General features: G+C 46.2%; 1 protein-coding gene across 2 annotated transcripts in view; it reads left to right on the forward strand.

The window, feature by feature from the left end:
- Window positions 1-12,568, forward strand: part of LOC112219878 (ceramide glucosyltransferase-like) — a 35,399-nt gene extending 22,831 nt beyond the window's left edge. The window contains exons 4-9 of one of the 2 annotated variants that reach the window (XM_042302773.1): window positions 669-770; window positions 3,350-3,462; window positions 7,724-7,902; window positions 10,009-10,095; window positions 11,163-11,349; window positions 12,094-12,567. In XM_042302773.1, the coding sequence (XP_042158707.1) occupies window positions 669-770; window positions 3,350-3,462; window positions 7,724-7,902; window positions 10,009-10,095; window positions 11,163-11,349; window positions 12,094-12,264 (839 nt within the window). In that variant the 3' untranslated portion in view covers window positions 12,265-12,567. Of the gene's footprint in view, window positions 1-668; window positions 771-3,349; window positions 3,463-7,723; window positions 7,903-10,008; window positions 10,096-11,162; window positions 11,350-12,093 lie in introns of both variants that reach the window. The other variant, XM_042302774.1, reaches the window with a different exon arrangement.
- The last annotated feature ends 756 nt before the right edge of the window (window positions 12,569-13,324 follow it).

Raw genomic sequence — 13,324 nt, forward strand, 5'->3', positions numbered from 1 at the left:
TCTCTGCCCATCGGTTAGAGACCTAACGGCTTGGTGTGGCCATTATACTCTCTGCCCATCGGTTAGAGACCTAAAGGCTTGGTGTGGCCATTATACTCTCTGCCCATCTATTAGACTGAAAGGCTTGGTGTGGCCATTATACTCTCTGCCCATCTGTTAGACTGAACGGCTTGGTGTGGCCATTATACTCTCTGCCCATCGGTTAGAGACCTAACGGCTTGGTGTGGCCATTTAGTTTAACAGACGACCCTGAACGGCTTGGTGTGGCCATTTAGTTGAACAGACGACCCTGAACGGTTTGGTGTGGCCATTTAGTTGAACCGACGACCCTCTCCCAATGCTATTTGTCTGTAAGGTGAGATCCTAAAGGAGGAAACAGCTGTTGTTTTTGTGTTGTTGCGGCGTGGTAACACAAGTTACAGTACATATTCTGCTCTTCTATCACATGTGCAATGAGGCCAGAGAATTAAAGACAAGTGTTCGCTGTTCGCTGTGACTCCTTTGTTGTAATATTGGAAAAGGAAGTGGTATTTTCCCCATTTGAAGGATTTCTGCTTTACGTGGAAGTGAAAGAATACAGGTTGAAGAAAATGTCTCTGTCGATCAGTCTGTCTTCATGGCTGGGACACCTCAGGCCACAAAGCTGACGTTGTTTGTTTCCATTCCAGGAGGGAAGAAGGTTGGCATCAACCCAAAGATTAATAACCTGATGCCAGGTTATGAGGGGGCAAAGCATGGCCTGGTGTGGATTTGTGACAGCGGAATACGAGGTAGGAAACAAACATTCTGTCCCAAATGGTGCCCTATTCCCTACACAGTGCACTACCCTGGTCAATAGTAGTGCACTGCATAGGGAATAGGGTGCCATTTGGGACGTATTCTTACTCCAATTTCATCATTCTTATCCCTAGGGCTGATGTGTGTCTTATCGCTAGGGCTGATGTGTGTCTTATCGCTAGGGCTGATGTGTGTCTTATCCCTAGGGCTGATGTGTGTCTTATCGCTAGGGCTGATGTGTGTCTTATCGCTAGGGCTGATGTGTGTCTTATCCCTAGGGCTGATGTGTGTCTTATCCCTAGGGCTGATGTGTGTCTTATCCCTAGGGCTGATGTGTGTCTTATCCCTAGGGCTGATGTGTGTCTTATCCCTAGGGCTGATGTGTGTCTTATCCCTAGGGCTGATGTGTGTCTTATCCCTAGGGCTGATGTGTGTCTTATCCCTAGGGCTGATGTGTGTCTTATCCCTAGGGCTGATGTGTGTCTTATCCCTAGGGCTGATGTGTGTCTTATCCCTAGGGCTGATGTGTGTCTTATCCCTAGGGCTGATGTGTGTCTTATCCCTAGGGCTGATGTGTGTCTTATCCCTAGGGCTGATGTGTGTCTTATCCCTAGGGCTGATGTGTGTCTTATCCCTAGGGCTGATGTGTGTCTTATCCCTAGGGCTGATGTGTGTCTTATCCCTAGGGCTGATGTGTGTCTTATCGCTAGGGCTGATGTGTGTCTTATCGCTAGGGCTGATGTGTGTCTTATCCCTAGGGCTGATGTGTTTCCCATTAGATAATGGAGGTTCCATTCAGCTCTAGTTTTGAACCTTGAACCAACAGTTGAAGTGGGAAGTTTACATACACCTTAGCCAAATACATGTAAACTCTGTTTTTCACAATTCCTGACATTTAATCCTAGTAAAAATTCCCTGTCTTAGGTCAGTTAGGATCACCACTTTATTTTAAGAATGTGAAATGTCAGAATAATAGTAGAGAGAATGATTTATTTCAGCTTTTATTTCTTTCATCACTTTCCCAGTGGGTCAGAAGTTTACATACACTCAATTAGTATTTGGTAGCATCGCCTTTTAAATTGTTTAACTTGGGTCAAGTGTTTCGGGTAGCCTTCCACAAGCTTCCCACAATAAGTTGGGTGAATTTTGGCCCATTCCTCCTGACAGAGCTGGTGTAACTGAGTCAGGTTGGAAGGCCTCCTCGAGCTACATGCTTTTTGAGGTCTGCCCACACATTTTCTATAGGATTGAGGTCAGGGCTTTGTGATGGCCACTCCAATACCTTGACTTTGTTGACCTTAAGCTATTTTGACACAACTTTGTAAGTATGCTTGGGGTCATTGTCCATTTGGAAGACCCATTTGCGACCATCTTGAGATGTTGCTTCAATATATCCACATCATTTGCCATCTATTTTGTGAAGTGCACCAGTCCCTCCTGCAGCAAAGCACCCCCACAACATGATGCTGCCACCCCTGTGCTTCACGGTTGGGATGGTGTTCTTCGGCTTGCAAGCATACCCCTTTTTCCTCCAAACATGACGACGGTCATTATGACCAAACAGTTCTATTTATGTTTCATCAGACCAGAGGACATTTCTCCAAAAAGTACTATATTTGTCCCCATGAGCAGTTGCAAAACGTAGTCTGGCGGTTTTGGAGCACTGGCTTCTTCCTTGCTGAGCGGCCTTTCAGGTTACGTCGATATATGACTTGTTTTACTGTGGATATAGATACTTTTGTACCTGTTTCCTCCAGCATCTTCACAAGGTCCTTTGCTGTTGTTCATGGATTGATTTGCACTTTTCGCCCAAAGTACATCCATCTCTAGGAGACAGAACACGTCTCCTTCCTGAGCAGTATGACGGCTGCGTTGTCCCATGGTGTTTATTCTTGCATACTATTGTTTGTACAGATGAACGTGGTACCTTCAGGCATTTGTAAATTACTCCCGAGGATGAACCAGACTTGTGAAGGTCTACAATTATTTTTCTGAGGTCTTGGCTGATTTCTTTTGATTTTCCCATGATGTCAAGCAAAGAGGCACTGAGTTGGAAGGTAGACCTTGAAATACATCCACAGGTACACCTCCAATTGACTCAAATGATTTCAATTAGCCTATCAGAAGCTTCTAAAGCCATGACATCATTTTCTGGAATTTTCCAAGCTGTTAAAAGGCACAGTCAACTTAGTGTATGTAAACTTCTGACGCACTCGAATTGTGATACAGTGAAATAATCTGTCTGTAAACAATTGTTGGAAAAATTCCTTGTGTCATGCGAAGTAGATGTCCTAACCAACTTGCCAAAACTATAGTCTGTTAACAATACATTTGTGAAGTTTTTGAAAAACTTAATGACTCCAACCTTAATGATTCCAAGTGTATGTAAACTTCTGACTTCAACTGTAGATCATCAGGCTTTGATTGCTCTACTTACACTATTTGATTCAAATACTGCTGTTGGATTAAATACTTTGCCCATGATAAGTTATTTTATCCCATTTCCTGATTTGTAAAAGCTTTTGGTGACAATTATTGATTGATTAGCCAATCCTGTCCTCTTACTTGCCAGTGAAACCGGACACCCTGACGGATATGGCCTATCAGATGACGGAGAAGGTGGGGTTAGTCCATGGCCTTCCCTACGTGGCCGACAGACAGGGCTTCGCTGCTACACTAGAACAGGTGAGTGTTCTTACAGACAGGGCTTCCTGCTACACTAGAACAGGTGAGTGTCCTTGCAGACAGGGCTTCCTGCTACACTAGAACAGGTGAGTGTCCTTGCAGACAGGGCTTCCTGCTACACTAGAACAGGTGAGTGTCCTTACAGACAGGGCTTGCTGCTACACTACTCAGTATGTGTTGATTGTCCTTTATACCGTGGTGGTGTTGAAATATATAACATTAGCCATCGAGAACGACAACTGTTTTGCTGCTTTTCTCCACAACATTGATGCCCTGAATGTAGCAGGCGACAGATCAGTTGGATAAAGTTGTGATGGGCTATGCCCTGAATGTAGCAGGCGACAGATCAGTTGGATAAAGTTGTGATGGGCTATGCCCTGAAAGTAGCAGGCGACAGATCAGTTGGATAAAGTTGTGATGGGCTATGCCCTGAATGTAGCAGGCGACAGATCAGTTGGATAAAGTTGTGATGGGCTATGCCCTGCCTGTAGCAGGCGACAGATCAGTTGGATAAAGTTGTGAAGGGCTACTTTCTGCAACACGCCACAGTCAGTGTGAACCAGAGTGACTTGACAACACTGGCCGAACAAGATGTAGCTACAAACAAAATGGAGTTATATGGTGGCGGTCCTCTTTCCTGTGGTGGTCCTCGTGAGAGCCTCTTTCCTGTGGTGGTCCTCGTGAGAGCCTCTTTCCTGTGGCGGTCCTCGTGAGAGCCTCTTTCCTGTGGCGGTCCTCGTGAGAGCCTCTTTCCTGTGGCGGTCCTCGTGAGAGCCTCTTTCCTGTGGCGGTCCTCGTGAGAGCCTCTTTCCTGTGGCGGTCCTCGTGAGAGCCTCTTTCCTGTGGCGGTCCTCGTGAGAGCCTCTTTCCTGTGGCGGTCCTCGTGAGAGCCTCTTTCCTGTGGAGGTCCTCGTGAGAGCCAGTTTCATCATAGCGATTGATGGTTTTTGCGACTGCACTAAAAGAAACTTTCAAAGTTCTTTACATTTTCTGGATGGACTGACATTCATGCCTTAAAGTAATGATGGACTGTCATTTCTCTTAGCTTATTTGAGCTGTTCTTGTCATAATATTCTTGTCATAATATGGACTTGGCCTTTTACCAAATACAACTATCTTCTGTATACCACCCCTACCCTATCACAACACAACTGATTGGTTGAAATGCATTAAGGAAATTCCACAAATTAACATTTAACTAGGCACACCTGTTTATTGAAATGCATTCCAGGTGACTACCTTATGAAGCTGGTTGAGAAAGTGCCAAGAGTGTACAAAGCTGTCATCAAGGCAAAGTGTGGCTACTTTGAAGAATCTCAAATATAACATTGATTTGTTTACCACATGATTCCATTTGTGTTATTTCATAGTTTTGATGTCGTCACTATTATTCTACAATGTAGAAATAGTAAAAAATAAAAACCCTTGTGTCCAAACTTTTGACTGGTATTGTATATGTATTTTTTTTGTCAGGTGTACTTGGGCAAGTTCTAGGACAGGGTTCCCCAACTGGCGGGATTTTTTAAAATCTGTGTTTTCTGAGCAAAACAAATATTTACTTGTTTTTTGGTGAGATGGACATAAGTCTAAAAACACCAGTGATTTTGAAAATGTTTTCCAAAGTAGTCCCACGCATTATAGAGATATATAAACTGGGCAAAAAAAGAAACTGTCAACTTCGTTTATTTTCAGCAAACTTATTAACATGTGTAAATATTTGTATGAACATAAGATTCAATAACTGAGACATAAACCGAACAAGTTCCACAGACATGTGACTAACAGAAATTGAATAATGTGTGCCTGAACAAAGAGGGGGTCAAAATCAAAAGTAACAGTCAGTATCTGGTGTGGCCACCAGCTGCATTAAGGACTGCAGTGCATCTCCTCCTCATGGACTGCACCAGATTTGCCAGTTCTTGCTGTGAGATGTTACCCTACTCTTCCACCAAGACACCTGCAAGTTCCCAGACATTTCTGGAGGGAATGGCCCTAGCCCTCACCCTTTGATCCAACAGGTCCCAGACGTGCTCAATGGGATTGAGATCCGGGCTCTTCGCTGGCCATGACAGAACACTGACATTCCTGTGTTGCAGGAATTCACGCACAAAACAAGCAGTATGGCTGGTGGCATTGTCATGCTGGAGGGTCATGTCAGGATGAGCCTGCAGGAAGGGTACCACATGAGGGAGGAGGATGTCTTCCCTGTAAGATTGCCTGCATTGACAACAAGCTCAGTCCGATGATGTTGTGACACACCGCTCCAGACCATGACGGACCCTCCATCGTCAAATTGATCCCGCTCCAGATTACAGGCCTCGGTGTTAGGCTCATTCCTTCGACGATAAACGCGAATCCGACCATCACCTGGTGAGACAAAACTGCGACTCAACGGTGGGTTTGTGCCCCTAGGCGACAATGTTGCCTGTGATGTCTGGTGTGAACCTGCCTGGTGTCGTGTCTGTACTATCATTAACTGAAGACTGATAGTTTTTTATCAAAGATTCTCTGTAATTAGTTACTATGCGATCAACTGATTAGTCACGTAACTAATTAACTAGGAAGTCGGGGCACCAAGGAAAAATATTCAGATTACAAAGTTATCATTTCCTAAAATAACTTTTCTGATATTTTATCTGATCAATTAGTCTTCGAATTAATGAATTATTTGCTTTACCTCACGTTAGTCTCATTCCAAACGTCGTAAATTGTTGGTTATCTGCATGAACCCAGTCTTCACTATGAGTCATCCATACATCAAATTGTCTTAAATCATTTATTTATTACTAAATAAGTAATTCACAGAAATGCATAAACAAACAAGGTAAATGTGGTGATAGGAGGATGTGCCCTAGTGGGTTGAACCGGCATGGCAGCTTGTTAGACAAAAGGGGATGTGGGGGTCGACTGAGAAGTCACTACAAGGTGATAACTATAACAATTGAAATGCTAATCCTTACACATGAACGCTCACTCAGTCGGAAACAATTGCAATCAATATATATATTTACGCTCAGTGTGTCGTCTTGATCGCTGGTGAAAAGTTCATTTATTTTGTAGATTTGTCCGTCTCTCTCCCTCTCTCTCTCGGTTGTGGTTAGAGGGGGTTGTTCAGAGTGACATTCGTTATAGAATGGGTGTTTCGGCGGTTGTTGTTCTTCGCGTTCAATGATACCGAATTCCTAGCTGCAGACTAATAATTAGTATTGACTTGTTCTTATTCTGTCGGTATCGATAGTCTAAGAGTTTAACCACGTGGTATGGTTAAAAGATTCAGCAATGGTCTGCAACCTTTAGTCCCCCTCCTAATGGAGAAAAACATGGTCTGTTGATAATTTCCCAAAGTTGAGTTTTATTCAGAATGGCAGAAGAGGGCTGTCCCAGGATGTCTTACCCTAACTGGGCTCAGGGGCGGTCCTCTGATTTTAGTTCAAATCCAATTCCCATTTTGAGTTTTCCTTCATTAAACGGTCCAATATCACATTGAAAAATTGTGTAAACAGTATCATACTCACTCATTCATCTTATACAACAATTAGATGTAAACCTCATACCTGGGGCTATTATATAAACAGCGTTATGGTAATGTGGCCACACCGTCTCCCATGAGCTTCCCAAGTTGTGACAAACGGACCAGTTCGTAGCTGGATTCTTCAACTATCTTTTATACTTTCTCCGGAACATGACATTTGTTCATACCTCAAGTTCTGTGAGTTCTCTATAACTGTGTGTCCTGAGGTCCTTCTCAGGAATTTACGACCTCTCTCTTGACCACAGCAGCCTAGTTGAAGGAGGCAAGGGGGAGGCAGGGAGAGGGGGATGGGCTTGCTATATCCAAAGAGGCCAACGTCATGACACTGGTGAGAACCTGCCTTACAACAGGCCTACAAGCCCTCAGTCCAGCCTCTTTCAGCCTATTGCAGACAGTCTGAGAACTCATGGAGGGAATGTATGTTCCTGGTGTAACTCGGGCCGTTGTTGTTGCCATCCTGAAAAAGGGACATTTTCTTTTTTTGCCGAGTTTGTGATTGTATACAAATGTAATGTGATTATGTTTTAGTTAAATATTATATCTGTTTGGCCACATTGCAGACAATTTGCAGTCTACCAATTATTTGTAATTATGATCCAGCCACCTGACCATCCACTCAAGAAAGAATCGGCCCGCGGCTGAATCTAATTGATTATCCCTAGGGGTCTTAGGACTGTCTCATTGATCTGTAATCTGTCCTACCAGTAATCTACCTCCATTTCCTAACAGGTGTATTTTGGCACGTCCCACCCGCGCTCCTACATCTCAGCCAATGTGACGGGTATTAAGTGTGTGACCGGAATGTCCTGTCTAATGAGAAAAGATATCCTGGACCAGGCTGGAGGGCTGATCGCCTTCGCTCAATACATCGCTGAGGACTACTTCATGGCGAAGGCTATCGCTGACAGGTGCAGTCATTACTTTATCTTCCTTGTTACCGCTAGGAGGAGTTGACTGAGTTAACCTCTTGCGTCGACCCGAGACGCAGACGTCTCATCTAGCCATCAGCAAATGCAAATGCGCTACGCCAAATGCTAATAGCACTCGTTAAAACTCAAACGTTCATCAAAACACACATGCAGGGTACTGAATTAAAGCTACACTCGTTGTGAATCTAGCCAACAAGTCAGATTATTAAAATGCTTTTCGGCGAAAGCATGAGAAGCTATTATCTGATAGCATGCAACACCCCGAAATACCTGAAGGCGACGTAAACAAAAGAATTAGCGTAGCCGGCGCTACACAAATAGCAGAAATAAAATATAAAACTTTCATTATCTTGGACGAGCTTCTTTGTTGGCACTCCTATATGTCCCATAAACATCACTATTGGGTCTTTTTTTCTATTAAATCGGTCCAAATATACCCAAAATATCCATCTATGGAAACTGTGATTCAGAAAAAAACACAGTTTCAAAACGCTACGTCATTTTTTTAAATTAAAAAACTTGACGATAAACTTTCACAAAACACTTCGAAATACTTTTGTAATCCAACTTTAGGTATTAGTAAATGTTAATAATCTATCAAATTGATCACGGGGCGATGTGTATTCAATAGCTCCACGATTTCAAATCATCTTCCGAAATCTCTCTTCCAAAACTTCCTGTCGGAGACAAGTGGTCTCTCTTCCTCGTTTGACCAAGAAACAACGAGAAGGCAATTGAAAAGACTGGTGACATCGTGTGGAAGCTGTAGGACTTGCAATCTCGGCCCCATTTAATTTCGTGCCCCTTAAACAATACATGCAAGTGGCGCATGAATACTTTTTTCAGTTTTCAGTGATCAGTTTTTCTTGCGCTTTTCGAAGAAACAGACACTCTGTTATAGTCACAGCGGTGATTTAACCAGTTTTAGAAACGTGAGAGTGTTTTCTATCCACACATACGAATCATATGCATATACTATTCCTGGCATGAGTAGCAGTACGCCGAAATGTTGCGCGATTTTTAACAGAATGTTCGAAAAAGTAGGGGGTCGACTTAAGAGGTTTTAACGCTAGGAGGAGTTGACTGTGTTAACGCTAGGAGTTGACTGTGTCAACGGTTGGAGGAGTTGACTGTGTCAGCGCGAGGAGGCGTTGACCGTTTTAACGCTAGGAGGGGTTGACTGTGTTAACGCTAGGAGGAGTTGACTGTGTTAACGCTAGGAGGAGTCGACTGTGTTAACGCTAGGAGGAGTTCTATTGTTTACGTCTTTGCCTTCTAGTCCTCCCCCAACACGGTGGCCCGTCTCTAGTCCTCCCCAACACGGTGGCCCGCCTCTCGTCCTGCCCCAACACGGTGGCCCGTCTCTCGTCCTGCCCCAACACGGTGGCCCGTCTCTCGTCCTGCCCCAACACGGTGGCCCGTCTCTCGTCCTGCCCCAACACGGTGGCCCGTCTCTCGTCCTGCCCCAACACGGTGGCCCGTCTCTCGTCCTGCCCCAACACGGTGGCCCGTCTCTCGTCCTGCCCCAACACGGTGGCCCGTCTCTCGTCCTGCCCCAACACGGTGGCCCGTCTCTCGTCCTGCCCCAACACGGTGGCCCGTCTCTCGTCCTGCCCCAACACGGTGGCCCGTCTCTCGTCCTGCCCCAACACGGTGGCCCGTCTCTCGTCCTCCCTCAACACGGTGGCCCGCCTCTCGTCCTCCCCCAACACGGTGGCCTGTTTTATTGATTATCGTGCCACTAAACATCAGTAATTGATCATGCTGTGCTATGGTTTATTGATGCGCTTCCATTGGAATGAGACCCTGGTCTCAATTGGGCTACCCTGAAAACAAATGGTGTATGGCTGTGGTCCAGGTCCCACTATAGGTGTTAAACGGGAAGTCCATGATGAAGGCTCCTCACCCTGAATAGGCCTCGACAAACTGTAATCCACAGTCAGTTTTCTGTAAACCAACACTAGAAACGCAAGCTAATTTAACCCAAACCACTGCCAGCTGACAATCAATGGGAGTGATTGCAACTTGAACTTCCCTTTTTAACTGAAGGCTCACTGTTTCCTTTGTCCCTCCCTTTTCTCATAGGGGATGGAAGTTCTCCATGGCAACACAGGTAGCCATGCAGAACTCTGGGTCCTATTCGATTGCTCAGTTCCAGTCCCGAATGATCAGGTAAGCCATCAGGGCTTTGTGTTTGTCCCCGTATCTCATAGTGGAAGACCCAGAGCTATAAAGTGTCTCACACACCCATTGTTCTAGAGCAGGGGTGTCAAACTGAGTTCCCTGGGGGGCCACGGGTCTGTGGGAACTGAGTTCCCTGGGGGCCACGGGTCTGTGGGAACTGAGTTCCCTGGGGGCCACGGGTCTGTGGGAACTGAGTTCCCTGGGGGCCACGGGTCTGTGGGAACTGAGTTCCCTGGGGGCCACGGGTCTGTGGGAACTGAGTTCCCTGGGGGCCACGGGTCTGTGGGAACTGAGTTCCCTGGGGGCCACGGGTCTGTGGGAACTGAGTTCCCTGGGGGGCCACGGGTCTGTGGGAACTGAGTTCCCTGGGGGCCACGGGTCTGTGGGAACTGAGTTCCCTGGGGGCCACGGGTCTGTGGGAACTGAGTTCCCTGGGGGCCACGGGTCTGTGGGAACTGAGTTCCCTGGGGGCCACGGGTCTGTGGGAACTGAGTTCCCTGGGGGCCACGGGTCTGTGGGAACTGAGTTCCCTGGGGGGGAACTGAGTTCCCTGGGGGCACGGGTCTGTGGGAACTGAGTTCCCTGGGGGCCACGGGTCTGTGGGAACTGAGTTCCCTGGGGGCCACGGGTCTGTGGGAACTGAGTTCCCTGGGGGCCACGGGTCTGTGGGAACTGAGTTCCCTGGGGGCCACGGGTCTGTGGGAACTGAGTTCCCTGGGGGGCCACGGGTCTGTGGGAACTGAGTTCCCTGGGGGGCCACGGGTCTGTGGGAACTGAGTTCCCTGGGGGGCCACGGGTCTGTGGGAACACAGTTCCCTGGAGGACCACGGGTCTGTGTGATTTTGCTCTTCTTTGGACTTGATGGATGCGTGAAGACCACAGCAGACACAGCCCTCCAGGAACTGATTTCAACACATTGTTCTAGTTTATATCAGCATGTTGATTTAGTTGTTGTATTCGTCTCTTAGTAGTCCATTTGAAGTCCACTGACTGGCCTGCTACATTTGGGGGAAAATTCTTCAGTTTCTACTATGCTGTCTGTTCCTCCCTCTCAGATGGGCCAAGCTTCGTATCAACATGCTCCCCGCCACCGTCTGTGAGCCCATCTCAGAGTGTTTCCTAGCTAGCCTGATCATTGGCTGGGCAGCACATCACGTGTTCCACTGGGATATTATGGTCTTCTTCATGTGCCACTGTCTGGCGTGGTTCATCTCTGATTACATCCAGCTCCGAGGAGTTCAGGTACACACACACACACACACTGTCTCGTATGGTTCATCTCTGACTACATCCAGCTTCGAGGAGTCCACAGGCTGGTTTAGGTACTGGATGGAGTTCTCTCTATTCCTAACACTATACTGGCTCGCAATAGCGGCTTTCACATTGTCCATTGTCACACTTAATCTGTGCAGCCCAGTGCTAGCTAGAGCCAGAGAGGTTTAATCTGTGCAGCCCAGTGCTAGCTAGAGCCAGAGAGGTTTAATCTGTGCAGCCCAGTGCTAGCTAGAGCCAGAGAGGTTTAATCTGTGCAGCCCAGTGCTAGCTAGAGCCAGAGAGGTTTAATCTGTGCAGCCCAGTGCTAGCTAGAGCCAGAGAGGTTTAATCTGTGCAGCCCAGTGCTAGCTAGAGCCAGAGAGGTTTAATCTGTGCAGCCCAGTGCTAGCTAGAGCCAGAGAGGTTTAATCTGTGCAGCCCAGTGCTAGCTAGAGCCAGAGAGGTTTAATCTGTGCAGCCCAGTGCTAGCTAGAGCCAGAGAGGTTTAATCTGTGCAGCCCAGTGCTAGCTAGAGCCAGAGAGGTTTAATCTGTGCAGCCCAGTGCTAGCTAGAGCCAGAGAGGTTTAATCTGTGCAGCCCAGTGCTAGCTAGAGCCAGAGATGTTCGAAAGTCAAGAGACTCGAGTTGCGACGACTTCCTGTACCTTGAGACAGACACATGGAGAATAAAGCTGTAGCCGGAACGAAATATTCCTTCATTTGATCTCACAGGGTGGTGCGCCGGCCTTCTCCAAACTGGACTACGCTGTAGCCTGGTTCATCAGAGAGTCCATGACCATCCAGATCTTTCTATCGGCCCTGTGGGACCCCACCATCAGCTGGAGAACGGGGCGCTACAGGTTACGATGCGGAGGTACGGCCGATGAGATCCTGGACGTATAGCTACCTGCATGAGTCCCACCTACAGGGACAATACCCTGGATCCAATCACCCCCAGAGACAATACCAGGCACAGACTGAACCGATTTCCCAGATGGCACCCTATTCCCTACATAGTGCACACTTGCCCATACATTCTGCTCTGCTCAACAGTAGTGGACTATTTAAGGAATAGGGTACAGTTGGGGACGCGGCCAAAGAGACGGTGACATCGAGAAGAAGAAGAAAGAATCATCCAAAGTGTTGGCTGTTTTAACCTGTTTTAACCTGTGTTTTACCCTGTGTTAACCTGTGTTTTACCCTGTGTTAACCTGTGTTAACCTGTGTTAACCTGTGTTAACCTGTGTTAACCCTGTGTTAAACCTGTTTTAACCTGTGTTAACCTGTGTTAACCTGTTTTAACCTGTGTTAACCCTGTGTTAAACCTGTTTTAACCTGTGTTAACCTGTGTTAACCTGTGTTAACCTGTGTTAAACCTGTTTTAACCTGTGTTAACCTGTTTTAACCTGTGTTAACCTGTGTTAACCTGTGTTAACCTGTGTTAAACCTGTTTTAACCTGTGTTAACCTGTGTTAAACCTGTTTTAACCTGTGTTAACCTGTGTTAACCTGTTTTAACCTGTGTTAACCCTGTGTTAAACCTGTTTTAACCTGTGTTAACCTGTGTTAACCTGTGTTAACCCTGTGTTAAACCTGTTTTAACCTGTGTTAACCTGTGTTAAACCTGTTTTAACCTGTTTTAACCTGTGTTAACCTGTGTTAACCTGTGTTAACCTGTGTTAACCTGTGTTAACCTGTTTTAACCTGTGTTAACCTGTGTTAACCTGTGTTAACCTGTGTTAACCTGTGTTAACCCTGTGTTAACCCTGTGTTAACCTGTGTTAAACCTGTTTTAACCTGTGTTAACCTGTGTTAACCTGTTTTAACCTGTGTTAACCTGTGTTAACCTGTGTTAACCTGTTTTAACCTGTTTTAACCTGTGTTAACCTGTTTTAACCTGTGTTAACCTGTGTTAACCTGTTTTAACCTGTGTTAACCTGTTTTAACCTGTGTTAACCTGTGTT

Source organism: Oncorhynchus tshawytscha, linkage group LG20, assembly GCF_018296145.1.
Source record: "Oncorhynchus tshawytscha isolate Ot180627B linkage group LG20, Otsh_v2.0, whole genome shotgun sequence".
Classification (NCBI taxonomy): Eukaryota; Metazoa; Chordata; class Actinopteri; order Salmoniformes; family Salmonidae; genus Oncorhynchus; species Oncorhynchus tshawytscha.